Genomic DNA, 18,034 nt, shown 5'->3' with positions numbered 1-18,034 from the left:
ATTTGATTTAAAAAACAGATACAATTACACCTTATGGAACAGCAGGGACTGTGAAGCAACACAAACATACACACAGACACGCATACACACACAATAACATACACACTATACACACAAGTACACATTAATTTTGTGTTGTAGACATGTGGTAGTGGAGTAGGGGTCTGAGGACACACACTTAGTGTGTTGTAGACATGTGGTAGTGGAGTAGGGGTCTGAGGACACACACTTAGTGTGTTGTAGACATGTGGTAGTGGAGTAGGGGTCTGAGGACACACACTTAGTGTGTTGTAGACATGTGGTAGTGGAGTAGGGGTCTGAGGACACACACTTAGTGTGTTGTAGACATGTGGTAGTGGAGTAGGGGTCTGAGGACACACACTTAGTGTGTTGTAGACATGTGGTAGTGGAGTAGGGGTCTGAGGACACACACTTGGTGTGTTGTGAAATCTGTTGTGAATGTTTTGTAATGTTTTAAACTGCTTTAATGTTGCTGGACCCCAGGAAGAGTAGCTGCTATCCGAAGAGTAGCTGCTATCCGAGGCGGTGCAGCCAACGGGTTTCTCCACGCATCGCGCAGACAGAAACAAACATCTTTCGGGTAAGAAGAGGGGCGGGGGCGTATGCCTTATGGCTATTTTAACAAGGCTAATCTGAAAACAAGACTCCCTAAATTTTATCAGCATATCGATTGCGCAACCAGGGGTGGAAAGACCTTGGATCATTGTTACTCTAACTTCCGCGACGCATATAAGGCCCTGCCCCGCCCTCCTTTCGGAAAAGCTGACCACGACTCCATTTTGTTGATCCCTGCCTACAGACAGAAACTAAAACAAGAGGCTCCCACGCTGAGGTCTGTCCAACGCTGGTCCGACCAAGCTGACTCCACACTCCAAGACTGCTTCCATCACGTGGACTGGGATATGTTTCGTATTGCGTCAGACAACAACATTGACGAATACGCTGATTCGGTGTGCGAGTTCATTAGAACGTGCGTTGAAGATGTCGTTCCCATAGCAACGATTAAAACATTCCCTAACCAGAAACCGTGGATTGATGGCAGCATTCACGTGAAACTGAAAGCGCGAACCACTGCTTTTAATCAGGGCAAGGTGTATGGTAACATGACCGAATACAAACAGTGCAGCTATTCCCTCCGCAAGGCTATCAAACAAGCTAAGCGTCAGTACAGAGACAAAGTAGAATCTCAATTCAACGGCTCAGACACAAGAGGCATGTGGCAGGGTCTACAGTCAATCGCGGACTACAGGAAGAAATCCAGCCCAGTCACGGACCAGGATGTCCTGCTCCCAGGCAGACTAAAGAACTTTTTTGCCCGCTTTGAGGACAATACAGTGCCACTGACACGGCCTGCAACAAAAACATGTGGTCTCTCCTTCACTGCAGCCGAGGTGAGTAAGACATTTAAACACATTTAAACGTGTTAACCCTCGCAAGGCTGCTGGCCCAGACGGCATCCCCAGCCGCGCCCTCAGAGCATGCGCAGACCAGCTGGCCGGTGTGTTTACGGACATATTCAATCAATCCCTATACCAGTCTGCTGTTCCCACATGCTTCAAGAGGGCCACCATTGTTCCTGTTCCCAAAAAAGCTAAGGTAACTGAGCTAAATGACTACCGCCCCGTAGCACTCACTTCCGTCATCATGAAGTGCTTTGAGAGACTAGTCAAGGACCATATCAAATCCACCCTACCTGACACCCTAGACCCACTCCAATTTGCTTACCGCCCAAATAGGTCCACAGACGATGCAATCTCAACCACACTGCACACTGCCCTAACCCATCTGGACAAGAGGAATACCTATGTGAGAATGCTGTTTATCGACTACAGCTCGGCATTCAACACCATAGTACCCATAGCTTGTCATCAAGCTCGAGACCCTGGGTCTCGACTCCGCCCTGTGCAACTGGCTACTGGACTTCCTGACGGACCGCCCCCAGGTGGTGAGGGTAGGCAACAACATCTCCTCCCCGCTGATCCTCAACACTGGGGCCCCACAAGGGTGCGTTCTGAGCCCTCTCCTGTACTCCTTGTTCACCCACGACTGCGTGGCCACGCACGCCTCCAACTCAATCATCAAGTTTGCGGACGACACAACAGTGGTAGGCTTGATTACCAACAACGACGAGACGGCCTACAGGGAGGAGGTGAGGGCCCTCGGAGTGTGGTGTCAGGAAAATAACCTCACACTCAACGTCATCAAAACTAAGGAGATGATTGTGGACTTCAGGAAACAGCAGAGGGAACACCCCCCTATCCACATCGATGGAACAGTAGTGGAGAGGGTAGCAAGTTTTAAGTTCCTCGGCATACACATCACAGACAAACTGAATTGGTCCACTCACACAGACAGCATTGTGAAGAAGGCGCGGCAGCGCCTCTTCAAACTCAGGAGGCTGAAGAAATTTGTCTTGTCACCAAAAGCACTCACAAACTTCTACAGATGCACAATCGAGAGCATCCTGGCGGGCTGTATCACCGCCTGGTACGGCAACTGCTCCACCCTCAACCGTAAGGCTCTCCAGAGGGTAGTGAGGTCTGCACAACGCATCACCGGGGGCAAACTACCTGCCCTAGAGGACACCTACACCACCCGATGTCACAGGAAGGCCATAAAGATCATCAAGGACATCAACCACCCGAGCCACTGCCTGTTCACCCCGCTATCATCCAGAAGGCGAGGTCAGTACAGGTGCATAAAAGCTGGGACCGAGAGACTGAAAAACAGCTTCTATCTCAAGGCCATCAGACTGTTAAACAGCCACCACTAACATTGAGTGGCTGCTGCCAACACACTGACACTGACTCAACTCCAGCCACTTTAATAATGGGAATTGATGGGAAATGATGTAAATATATCACTAGCCACTTTAAACAATGCTACCTTATATAATGTTACTTACCCTACATTATTCATCTCATATGCATACGTATATACTGTACTCTATATCATCGACTGTATCCTTATGTAATACATGTATCACTAGCCACTTTAACTATGCCACTTTGTTTACATACTCATCTCATATGTATATACTGTACTCGATACCATCTACTGTATCTTGCCTATGCTGCTCTGTACCATCACTCATTCATATATCCTTATGTACATATTCTTTATCCCCTTACACTGTGTACAAGACAGTAGTTTTGGAATTGTTAGTTAGATTACTTGTTATTACTGCATTGTCGGAACTAGAAGCACAAGCATTTCGCTACACTCGCATTAACATCTGCTAACCATGTGTATGTGACAAATAAAATTTGATTTGATTGATTTGATTTGATTTGCTGCCTTGGCTGGAACTAATCCTTAATAAATACAAACACAACACACCATGATACAACAACACTACACACCATGATACAACAACACTACACACCACGATATAACAACACTACACACCATGATACAACAACACTACACACCACGATATAACAACACTACACACCACGATATAACAACACTACACACCATGATACAACAACACTACACACCAACACAACAACACTACACACCACAACACAACAACACTACACACCAACACAACAACACTACACACCAACACAACAACACTACACACCACAACACAACAACACTACACACCGCAACACAACAACACTACACACCGCAACACAACAACACTACACACCATAACACAACAACACTACACACCGCAACACAACAACACAACACAACACAACACAACAACACTACACACCGCAACACAACAACACTACACACCGCAACACAACAACACTACACACCACAACAACACTACACACCGCAACACAACAACACTACACACCGCAACACAACAACACTACACACCGCAACACAACACACACCACAACACACTGCAACACACCGCAACACAACAACACTACACACACCAACACAAAACACACACCACAACACACCACAACACACCACACCAACACAACACACAAATGAAAACTGTCACATCCTTATCATGTACACAGTAGATACAAGTTGTTGACATGGTTTACCGTCAGATACCAACTAACTAAGTTACAAATGAAGACATGTTGACAGAGAGGAAGTTGAGGTGGAGATTAAAACACCCAGAAACCCACAGCACACCAGTGCTAAAAATGTTACCATGGTAACCATCCTAGCATGCATCCCAAATGACAACCTATTACACAGTGCACTATGGGCCCTGGTCTAATGTAGTGCACTATACAGGGAATAGGGTGTCATTTGGGCCTCAGCACTACAAAGAGGAAGCTGCCGGTGGAATAACGGTATCTACGGCAATAGAGGAAAGTCCCTACTATCAGTTTACATAGTCCCTTACTGATCATCATTATCCAGGCTTACACAGTCAAACTGAACCTAGACCTGTCCTTATGAGGCGGTTTGCAGTGGCACAACAGTAACCTCTGTTTGAGGAAGTAGCATTGAGATCAGTAAGGGTAGTGACCTATCTAACAGTCTAGATCAGGGGGGTCACACTCATTTTGCCAAGTGGGCCGCATTTGATCTTCAACCTGGTCCGGAGGGCCGCACTTAAAATGTCATATATTTCCTCTGCATCGTTTTCTCTGAGAGATCCATCGCTATTTGACTGTCTAAATAGAAGACACATGTACCATGTCAGTTTCATTCCAATACTACACTTTATATCACATTAGAGTGTAATATAACAACAACGTTTAAAATAGAAACACTGGATTTTTTACATTAAAAATTATAAAAAACATTAAGAAACATTCCACTCATGAGGACACTGCTCCCTCCTTTCCTCTGAAGTGTACACTCATTCACTACTTCAAAACTAAAAGCATTGGATTGGTGGAGCCATGCTAGTGTGAGATCAGTGAAGGAAAGTGAACAAGTGTACACTTCACGAGAGAGGAGGGATTATTGGGACGCACCCCGAGTCTTAGTTCTGCCGCATGCAAGACGATGTGTTGGGGTCATAGTTCAAACTGGTTTAGGGTACGGGGTCACGTTCCAGTCCGACTACAATGCAGTCATTGCATTGCTTCAACCAATGGCTGTGTGCTACGTAGCTGTAGTTGTATTTATTCTGGATCCCCATTAGTTCCTGTCAAGGCAGCAGCTACTCTTCCTCTTCCAGCAAAATGAAGGCAGTTTTAAAAACATTACAATACATTGATAACAGATTTCACAACATAATAAGTGTGTGCCCTCAGGCCTCTACTCTTCTACCACTTATCTACAACACACAATCCATGTGTACATGAGTGTATACTGTGTATGTTATCTTGTGTTTATATGCATTTGTCCATGTTTGTGTTGCTTCACAGTCACTGCTGTTCCTTAAGGTGTATTTCTTGTTTAATCAAACTGTACTGTTGGCGTGAGTTACTTGATGTGGAATAGAGTTCCATGTAGTCATGGCTCTATGTAGAACTGTGGAATAGAGTTCCATGTAGTCATGGCTCTATGTAGAACTGTGGAATAGAGTTCCATGTAGTCATGACTCTATGTAGAACTGTGGAATAGAGTTCCATGTAGTCATGGCTCTATGTAGAACTGTGGAATAGAGTTCCATTTAGTCATGGCTCTATGTAGTACTGTGGAATAGAGTTCCATTTAGTCATGGCTCTATGTAGTTCTGTGGAATAGAGTTCCATGTAGTCATGGCTCTATGTAGTACTGTGGAATAGAGTTCCATGTAGTCATGGCTCTATGTAGAACTGTGGAATAGAGTTCCATTTAGTCATGGCTCTATGTAGTACTGTGCGCCTCCCATAGTCTGTTCTGGACTTACAGCTCAGTCAGGCATCAGATTGCTGCTATATGAAGTGATGGGTACAGCTGTGAGTTCAGGCAGACGTCTGGATTGGAATGTAGCCAAAAGATAGGGGTCATGGGGTTAGAGGTCAGGGGTCAGAGGTCAGGCAGGTTCAGGGGTCAGGGCTAGCATGGCCTCAGCCGTCTCATTTGTGCCGGGCGCAGTGTTGTTCGGTTGTTACTAAGCCCTGACAGACAGGTGTATTGACCAGGTGTGTTTGTGCACATGCCTAGAGGGCTGCGCACCGAAGGAACCCACACACACTCATCCTCATCTGTAGTGGACACACACACACACACACACACACACACACACACACAAGCTAAGCTGAGATCCTCGCATCACACACACACACACACACACTCACACACACACACACACACACACACACACACACACACACACACACGCACACACACACACACACACACGCGCGCGCTTCCACACACACAGATGCACAAATACACACACTCATCCTCATCTGTAGTGGACACACACAAAGCATGCTGAGCCCTTGCCACACACACAGACACACAAACACAAACACACGGACACACAAACATGCCGGTGTCACCTATCAATCGCACTTGCACAAACCAAACAAGGTATCCATTACAACCGTTGCTGTGCTGATGTGACAACATAAAATTATTTGCGGTGTCATGGAAATTACCACCAGAGACTCAAAGTCAAACTTAAATGAATCATTCTTTATTATCAGCAAGCTGGAGAGGTTCTAACAAACTTCATGCATAGTACACATCAGTCAGGAGCTCTGCCGGGGCAGTCCCGTTAGTTCTCTAATATACGGCTGTCCAAACAATTCATATAAGCATGATTTACATGATTCATTATTCATCATCAACGTTGGTTCCTGCAAGTGACTGACTGACTGATAACTAACAAGGTTTCTTCTCTCAAATCTGGGACCTTGAAATTGAGATACTCATTTTGATTCCCAGAACAATGTTCTGGGCGTACTGTCAATTGGTCTGAGGAGGAGGTCACAGTCACCTTTCACGAACCAAGATAGAGTGAGAGGAGATGCTGTGTACAATTAAATGCTACCTCTTCAGACAGCAACATTTTCCCTCACTTTCCCTCCTTGTATTACGCTGTGATAACTATTGTTAAAATTGTTATAATTGTTCAAATGGCTTTAAAACGTCGTTTTTCAAAATGAAAAGCCTGAAACCAGACAAACTATTTACTGTATGACAAATTATTACCACCAATATTCTTAATAGAAATGTCAAATAGAATAACAACACACTGTTAAAACCATTTTATCAAATTGGCTTATACTCCCCCTGTAACATTGACGACCTCACTGCAGCGTTACAGGGTCAGATTTGGTAGAGGGCTAACCCTTAGGGAGAAATCCCGACCATATAGCATCTCCAATCTGGAGAGATTTTTTTTTTAAGCAAGACAAAAACAAAACAAACAAAACATCATACAACAAACAAAACAAAAACCACAATTCAAACAACAACCAAGAACAACAACCACAAGACACTTCTTCCCTTTTGACACATGACTCACATCGTGTTTTATTCGTCCAAAACAACAACAACACTGCCGGTTAAGTAAAAAATAAACAAATCAGAAAAACAAACACAATCAAATGACATACCTTGATAACTCCATAAGGAAATAATTGTATCCCATAAGGTAATTCAAGATATAGTAATATGGACTGGAGACAGGTTTCCCTCATTCAGGGGCAGCACTCTCTCTCTCTCTCTCTCTCTCTCTCTCTCTCTCTCTCTCTCTCTCTCTCTCTCTCTCTCCTCCTCATGGTCTGAACTATTGATAAAACGTGTATGTGACCAATCTGGTTTAATTTATAATCTTCTACCTAATTATCGGTGTTTACATCTTACATTTAAATCTCACCCAATGTCTCTAGCCTTTCTGGTGAGGGTGATTAGGCATTTTATAAATCTGACACCGTGGTTGGATTAACAGGACAATTTCCCTTTATGCAACATTTGTACAAACAATTAATGAGGGATCTTCCTTAAAGATTAACTTCTTGTTAATCCAGCCGCTGTGTCAAATTTCAAAAAGGCTTTACGGCGAAAGCATACCATGGAATTATCTGAGGATAGCGCCCCATGTAAAAAAAAAACATACAATCATTACCAGCCAAGTCGAGGAGTCAGAAATAGCGATAAAATTAATCACTTACCTTTGATGATCTTCATATGGTTGCACTCACAGACTCCCAGTTACACTTATAATTAATCCTCAGGTTGTTAATTGTATTTATAATCAATAAAAATTTTAACCGGACAATACCGTTTTCAATAGAAAGGAAAAATAACAAAGAGTGCGTCAAATCAGGTCTGCAAACTTCCTCTGTCCTCTGACCAAAATTGCTTTTCACACATCTTTTTTCAAAATAAAAGCCTGAAACAATGTCTAAAGACTGTTGACATCTAGTGGAAGCCATTGGAACTGCAATCGGATTCCTAACCCATTGGATTCTCTATTGGTATTGAGTTGAAAAACAGCGACATGAAAACAATTCCACTTCCTAGATGTATTTTTCTCAGGTTTTCGCCTGCCATATCAGTTCTGTTATACTCATAGGCATATTATTTTAACAGTTTTGGAAACTTTAGAGTGTTTTCTATCCAAATCCACTAATTATATACATATCCTAAATTATGGGCCTGAGTAACAGGCAATTTACTTTGGGCACGCTTTTCATCCGGAGGTGAAAATACTGCCCCCTACCCAAGAGAGGTTAACAGCAGGGAGATAGGTATCCTAAGGGGCGGCAGTAGCCTAGTGGTTAGAGCATTGGGCCAATAACCGAATGGTTCCTAGATTGAATCCCCGGAGCCGGAAGAAAAATATATATGTTGTTCTGCCTCTGAACAAGGCAGTTGACCCACTGTTCCTAGGGAATCATGGTAAATAAAATTTAGTTTTTAATTAACTGACTTGTCCAGTTAAATGAACCTTTCTGATCTCCCCATCCCGGATCCGGGATCGTGAATACAGACTCAAGCTCATTACCATAACGCAACGTTAACTATTCATGAAAATCGCAAATGAAATGAAATAAATATGCTAGCTCTCAAGCTTAGCCTTTTGTTAACAACACTGTCATCTCAGATTTTCAAAATATGCTTCTCAACCATTGCAAAACAAGCATTTGTGTAACAGTATTGATGGCTAACGTAGCATTTAGCATTAGCATTCAGCTGGCAACATTTACACAAAAAAACAGAAAAGCATTCAAATAAAATCATTTACCTTTGAAGAACTTCAGATGTTTTCAATGAGGAGACTCTCAGATAGCAAATGTTCAGTTTTTCCTGAAAGATTATTTGTTTAGGACAAATCGCTCCGTTTTCTGCGTCACGTTTAGCTATGAAAAAACCCCTGTATCCAGGATTGTGTAAATCTATCAGCAAGCTCATTAGCATAACACAACGTTAACTATTTATGAAAATCGCAAATGAAATGAAATAAATATGCCATCTCTCAAGCTTAGCCTTTTGTAAACAACACTGTCATCTCAGATTTTCAAAATATGCTTCTCAACCATAGGAAAACAATCATTTGTGTAAAAGTAGCTAGCTAGCGTTAGCATTTCGCGTTAGCATTTAGCGTTAGCATTAGCGTTAGCATCCAGCACGCAACATTAACAAAAACATAAAAGCCTTCAAATAAAATCATTTACCTTTGAAGAACTTCTGATGTTTTCAATGAGGATACTCTCAGTTAGATAGCAGATGCTCAGTTTTTCCAAAAAGATTCCTTGTGTATTAGAAATAGCTCCGTTTTATACATCACATTTGGCTACCAAAAAAAATCTGAAAATTCAGTCCTCAAAACGCGAACTTTTTTCCAAATTAACTCCATAATATCGACTGAAAACATGGCAAACGTTGTTTAGAATCAATCATCAAGGTGTTTTTCACATATCTCTTCATTGATACATCGTTCTTGGACACATGCTTTCTCCCCTGAATCAAATGGTAAAGTAGAAGCAGCTGGCAATTGCGCACCGAATTCGACGCAGGACACCAGGCGGACACTTGGAAAATGTAGTCTCTTATGGTCAATCTTCCAATGATATGCCTACAAATACGTCACAATGCTGCTAAGACCTTGGGCGAACGACAGAAAGTGTAGGCTCATTCGTTGCGCAATCACAGCCATATAAGGAGAGAATGGAAAACAGAGCTTCAGAAATTCTGCTAATTCCTGGGTGATGCATCATCTTGGTTTCGCCTGTAGAATGAGTTCTGGGGCACTTACAGACAAAATCTTTGCAGATTCTGAAACTTCAGAGTGTTTTCAGAGAATATGCATAGTCGAGCATCTTTTCGTGACAAAATATCGCGCTTAAAACGGGAACGTTTTTTATCCAAAAATGAAATAGCGCCCCTAGAGCTCTAACAGGTTAAGGTTCAATAAAAATCAATTAAAAAACAGCCCGATCCAGGTGTATTTATACTGTATATTACTACAGTGTCACTAACTGATAAATGCCTCAGCAAGTCTTTAAAAAGGAAATGTACACAATCTGTAATGGCTCTGTGATGCCATACGCTGGGAGACGAGAAGTAAGTACAGGGAATTAATATTTAATGGATTAACAGACATGAAAAACAGGAACAGCGTCTGGACAGGAGAAACAAAACAACATCAATGCAGACGCAGAAAATTAACTGGAGGGGGTGACAGATATAGGGTAGATAATCAATGACGTGATGGAGTCCAGGTGAGTCCGATGAAGCGCTGGGGCGCGTAACGATGGTGAGGTGTGAGTAATGATGAGCCGTCTGTCAACCTCGAGCGTCAGAGAGGGGGAGCAGGAGCAGACGTGACAAAATCATTGGTAAACTCATCAGAAAACTTGATATTGGAATTTCCATCAGTCCTGGAAGAAAGAAAATTAACATATACTTAGTTTTCACTATGCTACATCTTAATTAGTGCTAAAAAAGTCTTCATCTTAATCGAGCTTATTGCATCTTGGGCAAGATGTCTTGATAAAACCATGTGTATACAGAATCATACTTCAGACACTTCAGATGATACAATGTCCCATTAAGCGGAATAGGCACCTTCTAAAGTAAACAATTCCAGAGCTCCTTTATTGTAATCTAATCATTTTGAACCAGTCCAAAGTTTGGACACACCTACTCATTCAAGGGTTTTTCTTTATTTTTACTATTTTCTACATTGTAAAATAATAGTGAAGACATCAAAACTATGAAATAACACACATGGAATCATGTAGTAACTAAAAAAAAAATAAACAAATGAAAATATAGGTCATCGGATGCAACACTCTGTCACTTTCCTTCTTGGTCAAATAGCCCTTACACAACCTGGATGTGTGTTGGGTCATTGTCCTGTTGAAAAACAAATGATAGTCCCACTAAGTGCAAACCAGATTGGATGGCGTATCGCTGCAGAATGCTGTGGTAGCCATGCTGGTTAAGTGTGCCTTGAATTCTAAATAAATCACAGACCGTGTCACTAGCAAAGCACCCCCACACCATTACACCTCCTCCTCCATGCTTCACGGTGGGAATCACACATGCGGAGATCATCCATTCACCTACTCTGTGTCTCACAACGACATGGCGGTTGGAACCAGAAAAATCAAATGTGGACTCATCAGACCAAAGGACACATTTTCATCAGTTTAATGTCTATTTCTTGTGTTTCTTGGTGCAAGCAAATCTCTTCTTATTATTGGAGTCATTTAGTAGTGGTTTCTTTGCAGTAATGTGACCATGGAGGCCTGATTCATGTAGTCTCCTCTGAACAGTTGATGTTGAGATGTGTCTGAGATGTGTCTGTTACTTGTGAACTCTGTGAAGCATTTATTTGGGCTGCAATCGCTGAGGCTGGTAACTATAATACTGATCCTCTGCAGCAGAGGTAACTCTGGGTTTTCCTTTCCTGTGGCAGTCCTCATGAGAGACAGTTAACTGTAATGAACTGATCCTCTGCAGCAGAGGTAACTCTGGGTTTTCCTTTCCTGTGGCAGTCCTCATGAGAGACAGTTTCATCATAGTGCTTGATGTTTGTTGTGACTGCACTTGACTTTAACAAAACAAACCTGATAATTGAAATACATTCCAGGTGACTACCTCATGAAGCTGTTTGAGAGAATGCCAAGAGTGTGCAAAGCTGTCATCAACGCAAGGGTGGCTAATTAGATTATTTAAAATGTGTTGTACACTTTTTTGGTTACTACATGATTCCATATGTGTTATTTGATAGTAAAAAATAGTTAAAATAAAGAAAACCCTTGAATGAGTTGGCGTGTCCAAACTTTTGACTTGTACTGTCTACTCTTTCTGTCCCAAATGTCCCTTACAGCCTGTTTGAGTTCAGTGAGTTCTGTTCATTTTCACTGGCAGCTTATCTATTTGTCCACAGGAAGCTTATCTTTAACCCAAACAACAGCCTCTAATATGATGAGTCTCAATTCCTCTTTTCCTCATGTGACCTTGTATTCAAAAACACTTCAAAAATACTAAGACACCACATTATTAAAGTGCTATCTGAAAGTCACTAATAACATATTACATTAACAAATCTCTAGTAACTCAGTATAATATTCATACATTGTTACATCATCACATCTCTAGTAACTCAGTATAATATTCATACATTGTTACATCATCACATCTCTAGTAACTCAGTATAATATTCATACATTGTTACATCATCACATCTATAGTAACACATTATACTCTACATACATTGTTACATCATCACATCTCTAGTAACACATTATACTCTACATGCATTGTTACATCATCACATCTCTAGTAACACATTATACTCTACATACATTGTTACATCATCACATCTCTAGTAACTCAGTATAATATTCATACATTGTTACATCATCACATCTATAGTAACACATTATACTCTACATACATTGTTACATCATCACATCTCTAGTAACACATTATACTCTACATACATTGTTACATCATCACATCTCTAGTAACACATTATACTCTACATACATTGTTACATCATCACATCTCTAGTACCTCAGTATAATATTCATACAGTATATTTGGTAATAGTACTCTCTCCTTTCATATCTTCACATCATGCAGAATCCCTATATAATGTTAAAAACTCAGCTCACAGATTTGGTTGGGGCATTCATTCAGACACACACCTCTTTCAAACCAGTGGACAGAACTGGTTGGGGTTTTCATTCATACACACCTCTTTCAAACCAGTGGACAGAACTGGTTGGGGTTTTCATTCAGATACACACGTCTTCCACACCGGGGATAGTCCCCTGAAAGCTCTCATTCACTCAGTACAAATAATGTCTCTTATTATCTGAAATTCAATACTTCAGCTTACCAATTATTTTCCAAATATCAATCTGTTATTATCCACATTTTAATCTCTTAATATCCAAATGTCAATCATCTTAACCTGTCATTTCAACTCTCACATCCACATTCACTTAGTACTATTCCCCAACACACCCAGTAATCACCATGGTTACTCCTTATGCATCTTCATCCATTCTCTTGTCGTTACCTTCTTCTGCGGTTCCTCTACAGTCTCTATAGTCTCTTTAGTATCTTTAGTCCCTCAGTATCGATAGTCTCAATAGTCTATATAGACATAAATGCTTTAGTGCAGTGGTTCTTAACCTGAGTTCGATCGAACCCCAGGGGTTCGGTGAGTCAGTCTCAGGGGTTCGGCGGAGGTCAAGACACACATCCGACTCATATGATTCGTGATGATCACGCCCCGCTTAGGCCATCATAGGCTGCAGGTGATCACGCTACATCGCTTGGCCTATCTGTGCTGCAGGGAATTTGGTGCGCTCAGTAGTCGACTTGTGACTGTCGTGAGGGTACGTCTTTTGATTTCTTTCTTAATATTTGAATCCCTTCATACTTACTATGTCGAGTAAAAAAAGAAAGTGGTCGGACCAATATGTACAATATGGATTCACATGTATAACGGAACGTGATGGGAGTCAGCGTCCTAACTGCATGATTTGCAATGCCAAGTTGAGCAATTCTAGTCTAGCACCGGCAAAACTAAGATAACACTTCCTTAAGCTGCATGGAGATGGAAAATACAAGAACACAACGCTCGCTGAATTCAAGGTGAAGAGAGCCAGATTCGATGAAAAGGCTACTCTGCCTGTTCTCGGCTTTGTACCCATCAACAAACCGATCCTCACAGCATCGTACAAAGTTGCTTACCTGATCGCAAAGCAGGGCAAACCACAAACTATTGGTGAAACACTCATAAAACCAGCTGTGTTGAAGATGGCGAATATCATGCTGGGAAAAGAGGCTGAAGTTAAGTTATCCCAAATTCCTCTTTCAAATGACACCATCAGCGACAGAATAGAGGACATGAGCAAAGACATCTTGGTTCAAGTAGTTGTAGATCTGATTTCAAGCCCGGCAAAATTCAGCCTTCAACTCGACGAGAACACAGACGTTTCCAATCTAAGCCAGCTTGCTGTATTCGTGCGCTATGTGAAAGACGACGTGATAAAGGCAGATTTTTTATTTTGTAAGCCTCTTACAACAACAACTAAGGCAGCCGATGTGAAGAAACTTGTGGATGACTTCTTCAAAGACAACAATCTTTCGTGGGATATGGTTTCTGCAGTTTGTTCGGATGGAGCTCCAGTCATGCTGGGAAGAAAGTCTGGTTTGGGTGCGCTAGTGAAAGCCGATGCACCACACATCATGGTTACGCATTGTATTCTGCACAGGCATGCGTTGGCAACAAAAACCTTGCCTCCGAAACTGGCAGAAGCATTAAAAATTGTAGTGGAATGCGTGAACTATGTGCGAACTAGTGCTCTGAGGTACCGCATCTTCAGTGAGCTGTGTAAAGAAATGGGCTCTGAATTCGAGGTACTTCTGTACCATTCTAACGTTCGGTGGTTATCCCGGGGACCGGTGCTGAATCGTGTTTTTGCTGTGCGTGTGGAATTAGCCCTGTTTTTGCAAGAGCACCAACATTGTCATGCAGATTGCTTCAAAAATTCTGAGGTCATTGTCATTTTAGCGTACATGGCTGATATCTTCGCAGCTCTCAATCATCTCAATCAAAAGATGCAGGGCGGTGGAGTCAACATCATCGAAGCGGAGGAAAACCTGAAGGCTTTTCAAAAAAAGCTACGGTTATGGAAACGACGAACAGAGAACGAAAACTTCGCAAACTTTCCCCTGCTGGACGACTGTGTAAGTAAGATCGAAGATGTATCTGGAATCGGAGACATTTCTTTACCCGCAGAACTGAAGCAAGCAAATGCCACGCACTTAGATGAGCTTGCAAAGTCTCTCGACGGATACTTCCCTACAAGAGAGTCATATCCAGCATGGGTGAGACAGCCATTCACGTTTAGTGTTGAGACAACAGATGTCAATAATGAATACCTCGATGAAATCATTGAAATTCAGCAGAGCCAGGTTCAACAGCAACTCTTCAGAACAACAACGCTTTCAACGTTTTGGTGTCAACAAATGGTAACGTACCCTGTTATTGCTAAGAAAACTCTGGAGATTTTCATACCGTTTGTTACAACATATCTTTGCGAGCAATCCTTTTCGAGGATGCTGGACATAAAAACGAAGGAAAGGAACAGACTTTGTTGCGAAAATGACATGAGAGTGGCACTTGCCAAGGTGAAGCCGCACATTTCTGAACTGGTCTCTGAAAGGCAACAGCAGAAGTCACACTGATTTGCAGTAAATATTCATTATTTTGTTTTTGTGTGAAAATCATGTTTTGATGATTTTTTTCTTTGATTACAGTGATGTTGATGCACGGTTCATTTTGTGCACCAGTAAAATATATACCTATGTTTTGATTGGTTCAGTGAATGCGCATATGAAACTGGTGGGGTTCAGTACCTCCAACAAGGTTAAGAACCACTGCTTTAGTGTCTGTGGATGCCATAGTAGCTATTGTCCCTATAGTCTCTGTAGTATCTATTGTCACTAAGGCATCTTTAGTCCCTTACAATCCATAGTCTCAATAGTCTTTAAAGTCACAAATGCCTTAGTCTATATGGACTATAAAGTCTTCCCATAAATACATATGTACAGTATGTAGTGATGTTTCCAACTAAATCAGTCTATCAATTAATCAATCAATCAAGACAAAACACACACACAAGGATGCCCTCTTGTGGACTGACCTTCACAGTGTGATGAGAGAATCTGAACCCAGGTTGACACTGGCAGTAGTAGCTCCCAATGGTGTTGAGGCAACTGGCGTTGCTGCCACAAACCTGAGGTGTATCTTGGCACTCATCGAGGTCTGAAGAGAGAAGGGAATATATTGAAAGAGCAGTGATTCCCTCACCTCTCCAAGAGTAAATAACTCACCCTTCCTCCAGTGATTCCCTAACCTCTCCTCCAGTGATTCCCTAATCTCTCCTCCAGTGATTCCCTAACCTCTCCTCCAGTGATTCCCTAATCTCTCCTCCAGTGATTCCCTAAAATCCCCTCCAGTGATTCTCTAATATCTCCTCCAGTGATTCCCTAACCTCTCCTAGATATAGATCTCTTAGATATAGATGTATGTAATGTAATGCTATGTTAGATATATATGTATGCTATGTTATGTTATGCTTGATACAGATGTATGTTATGTTATGTTATGTTAGAAATATATATGTTATTTTATGTTAGATACATATGTATGTAATGTTATGTTAGATAAAGACGTAATTAAGACAGACAAAGTAATCGTACCTCACTGCACCATATCGTTGGAAGCAGTGCATCATGGTACCAGATTCTTTCCTCACCTGAGCACCTAGCCTGTTTGTTGCCATAATTACTGTATCCAGGGAGACATAGGCAACTGTAGCTTCCTTCCTGGTTCTGACAGGTCCCTACCTCTCCACAAACACCAGCAGTTACATTACACTCATCTATGTCTGAGAGAGAGAGAGAGAGAGAGGGGGAGGGGAGAGAGAGGGGGAGGGGAGAGAGAGAGAGTGAGAGAGGGAGGGAGGGGAGAGAGAGAGAGAGGGGGGAGAGAGGGAGATGTATGTTATGTTATGTTAGATATAGATTTAGGTAATGTTATGTTATGCTAGATATAGATGTAGATGTATGTTATGTTAAATATAGACGTAATTAAGACAGACAAAGTTATCGTACCTCACTGTACCATATCGTTGGAAGCAGTGCATCATGGTACCAGATTCTTTCCTCACCTGAGCACCTAGCCTGTTTGTTGCCATGATTACTGTATCCAGGTACACAGAGGCAACTGTAGCTTCCTTGCTGGTTCTGACAGGTCCCTCCCCCTCCACAGATACCAGCAGTTGCATTACACTCATCTATGTCTGAGAGAGAGAGAGGGGAGGGAGAGAGAGAGAGGGAGAGAGAGAGAGAGAGAGAGAGAGAGAGAGAGAGAGAGAGAGAGAGAGGGAGGGGTGGGGAGAGGAGAGAGAGAGAGAGAGGGGGGGGGGGAGAGGGAGATTATGATATAGATATAGATATAGATAGATGTATGTTATGTTAGATATAGACGTAATTAAGACAGACAATGTTATCGTACCTCACTGTACCATATCGTTGGAAGCAGTGCATCATGGTACCATATTCTTTCCTCACCTGAGCACCTAGCCTGTTTGTTGCCATAATTACTGTATCCAGGGAGACAGAGGCAAATGTAGCTTCCTTCCTGGTTCTGACAGGTCCCTCCCCCTTCACAGATACCAGCAGTTACATTACACTCATCTATGTCTAAGAGAGAAAGAGAGAGAGAGGGGAGGGAAGAGAGAGGGGGAAGGGAGAGAGAGAGAGAGGGGGGGGGAAGAGAGAGGGAGAGAGCGAGGGGAAAGAGAGAGAGGGAGAGCGAGAGAGAGAGAGAGAGAGAGAGAGAGAGGGAGGGGAAGAGAGAGGAAGGGGAGAGAGAGAGAAAGAGAGGGAGGGGAGAGAGAGAGAGAGAGAGGGGGAGAGGAAAGAGGGAGAGAGCGAGGGGAAAGGAAGAGAGAGAGAGAGAGAGAGGGAGAGAGGGAGGGGAGAGGAGAGAGGGAGAGGAGAGAGGGAGAGAGGGAGAGAGGGAGAGAGAGAGAGGGAGAGAGGGAGAGAGAGAGAGAGAGAGAGAGAGAGAGAGAGAGAATATCATAATCACCCCTCCCCACCTACACAATTAATAATATAATTATCCTCCCCTCCCCACCTACATATAGAATAATAT

General features: G+C 42.4%; 1 protein-coding gene across 10 annotated transcripts in view; it reads right to left on the bottom strand.

The window, feature by feature from the left end:
- LOC110518032 (adhesion G protein-coupled receptor E5) overlaps positions 1-18,034 on the bottom strand; it is a 135,044-nt gene that overhangs the window by 56,761 nt on the left and 60,249 nt on the right. For 7 of the 10 annotated variants that reach the window (XM_036948886.1, XM_036948890.1, XM_036948892.1 and 4 more), the window contains 3 exons: positions 17,446-17,577; positions 17,043-17,174; positions 16,629-16,760 (listed from right to left, as the gene is read on the bottom strand). In XM_036948886.1, coding sequence (XP_036804781.1) covers positions 16,629-16,760; positions 17,043-17,174; positions 17,446-17,577 — 396 coding nt within the window. The remainder of the gene's footprint in view (positions 1-16,628; positions 16,761-17,042; positions 17,175-17,445; positions 17,578-18,034) is intronic. The other 3 variants (XM_036948889.1, XM_036948891.1, XM_036948893.1) reach the window with 3 other exon arrangements.

Source organism: Oncorhynchus mykiss, chromosome 17 (assembly GCF_013265735.2).
Source record: "Oncorhynchus mykiss isolate Arlee chromosome 17, USDA_OmykA_1.1, whole genome shotgun sequence".
NCBI lineage: Eukaryota > Metazoa > Chordata > Actinopteri > Salmoniformes > Salmonidae > Oncorhynchus > Oncorhynchus mykiss.
This window is presented reverse-complemented; position numbering and strand designations above follow the sequence as displayed.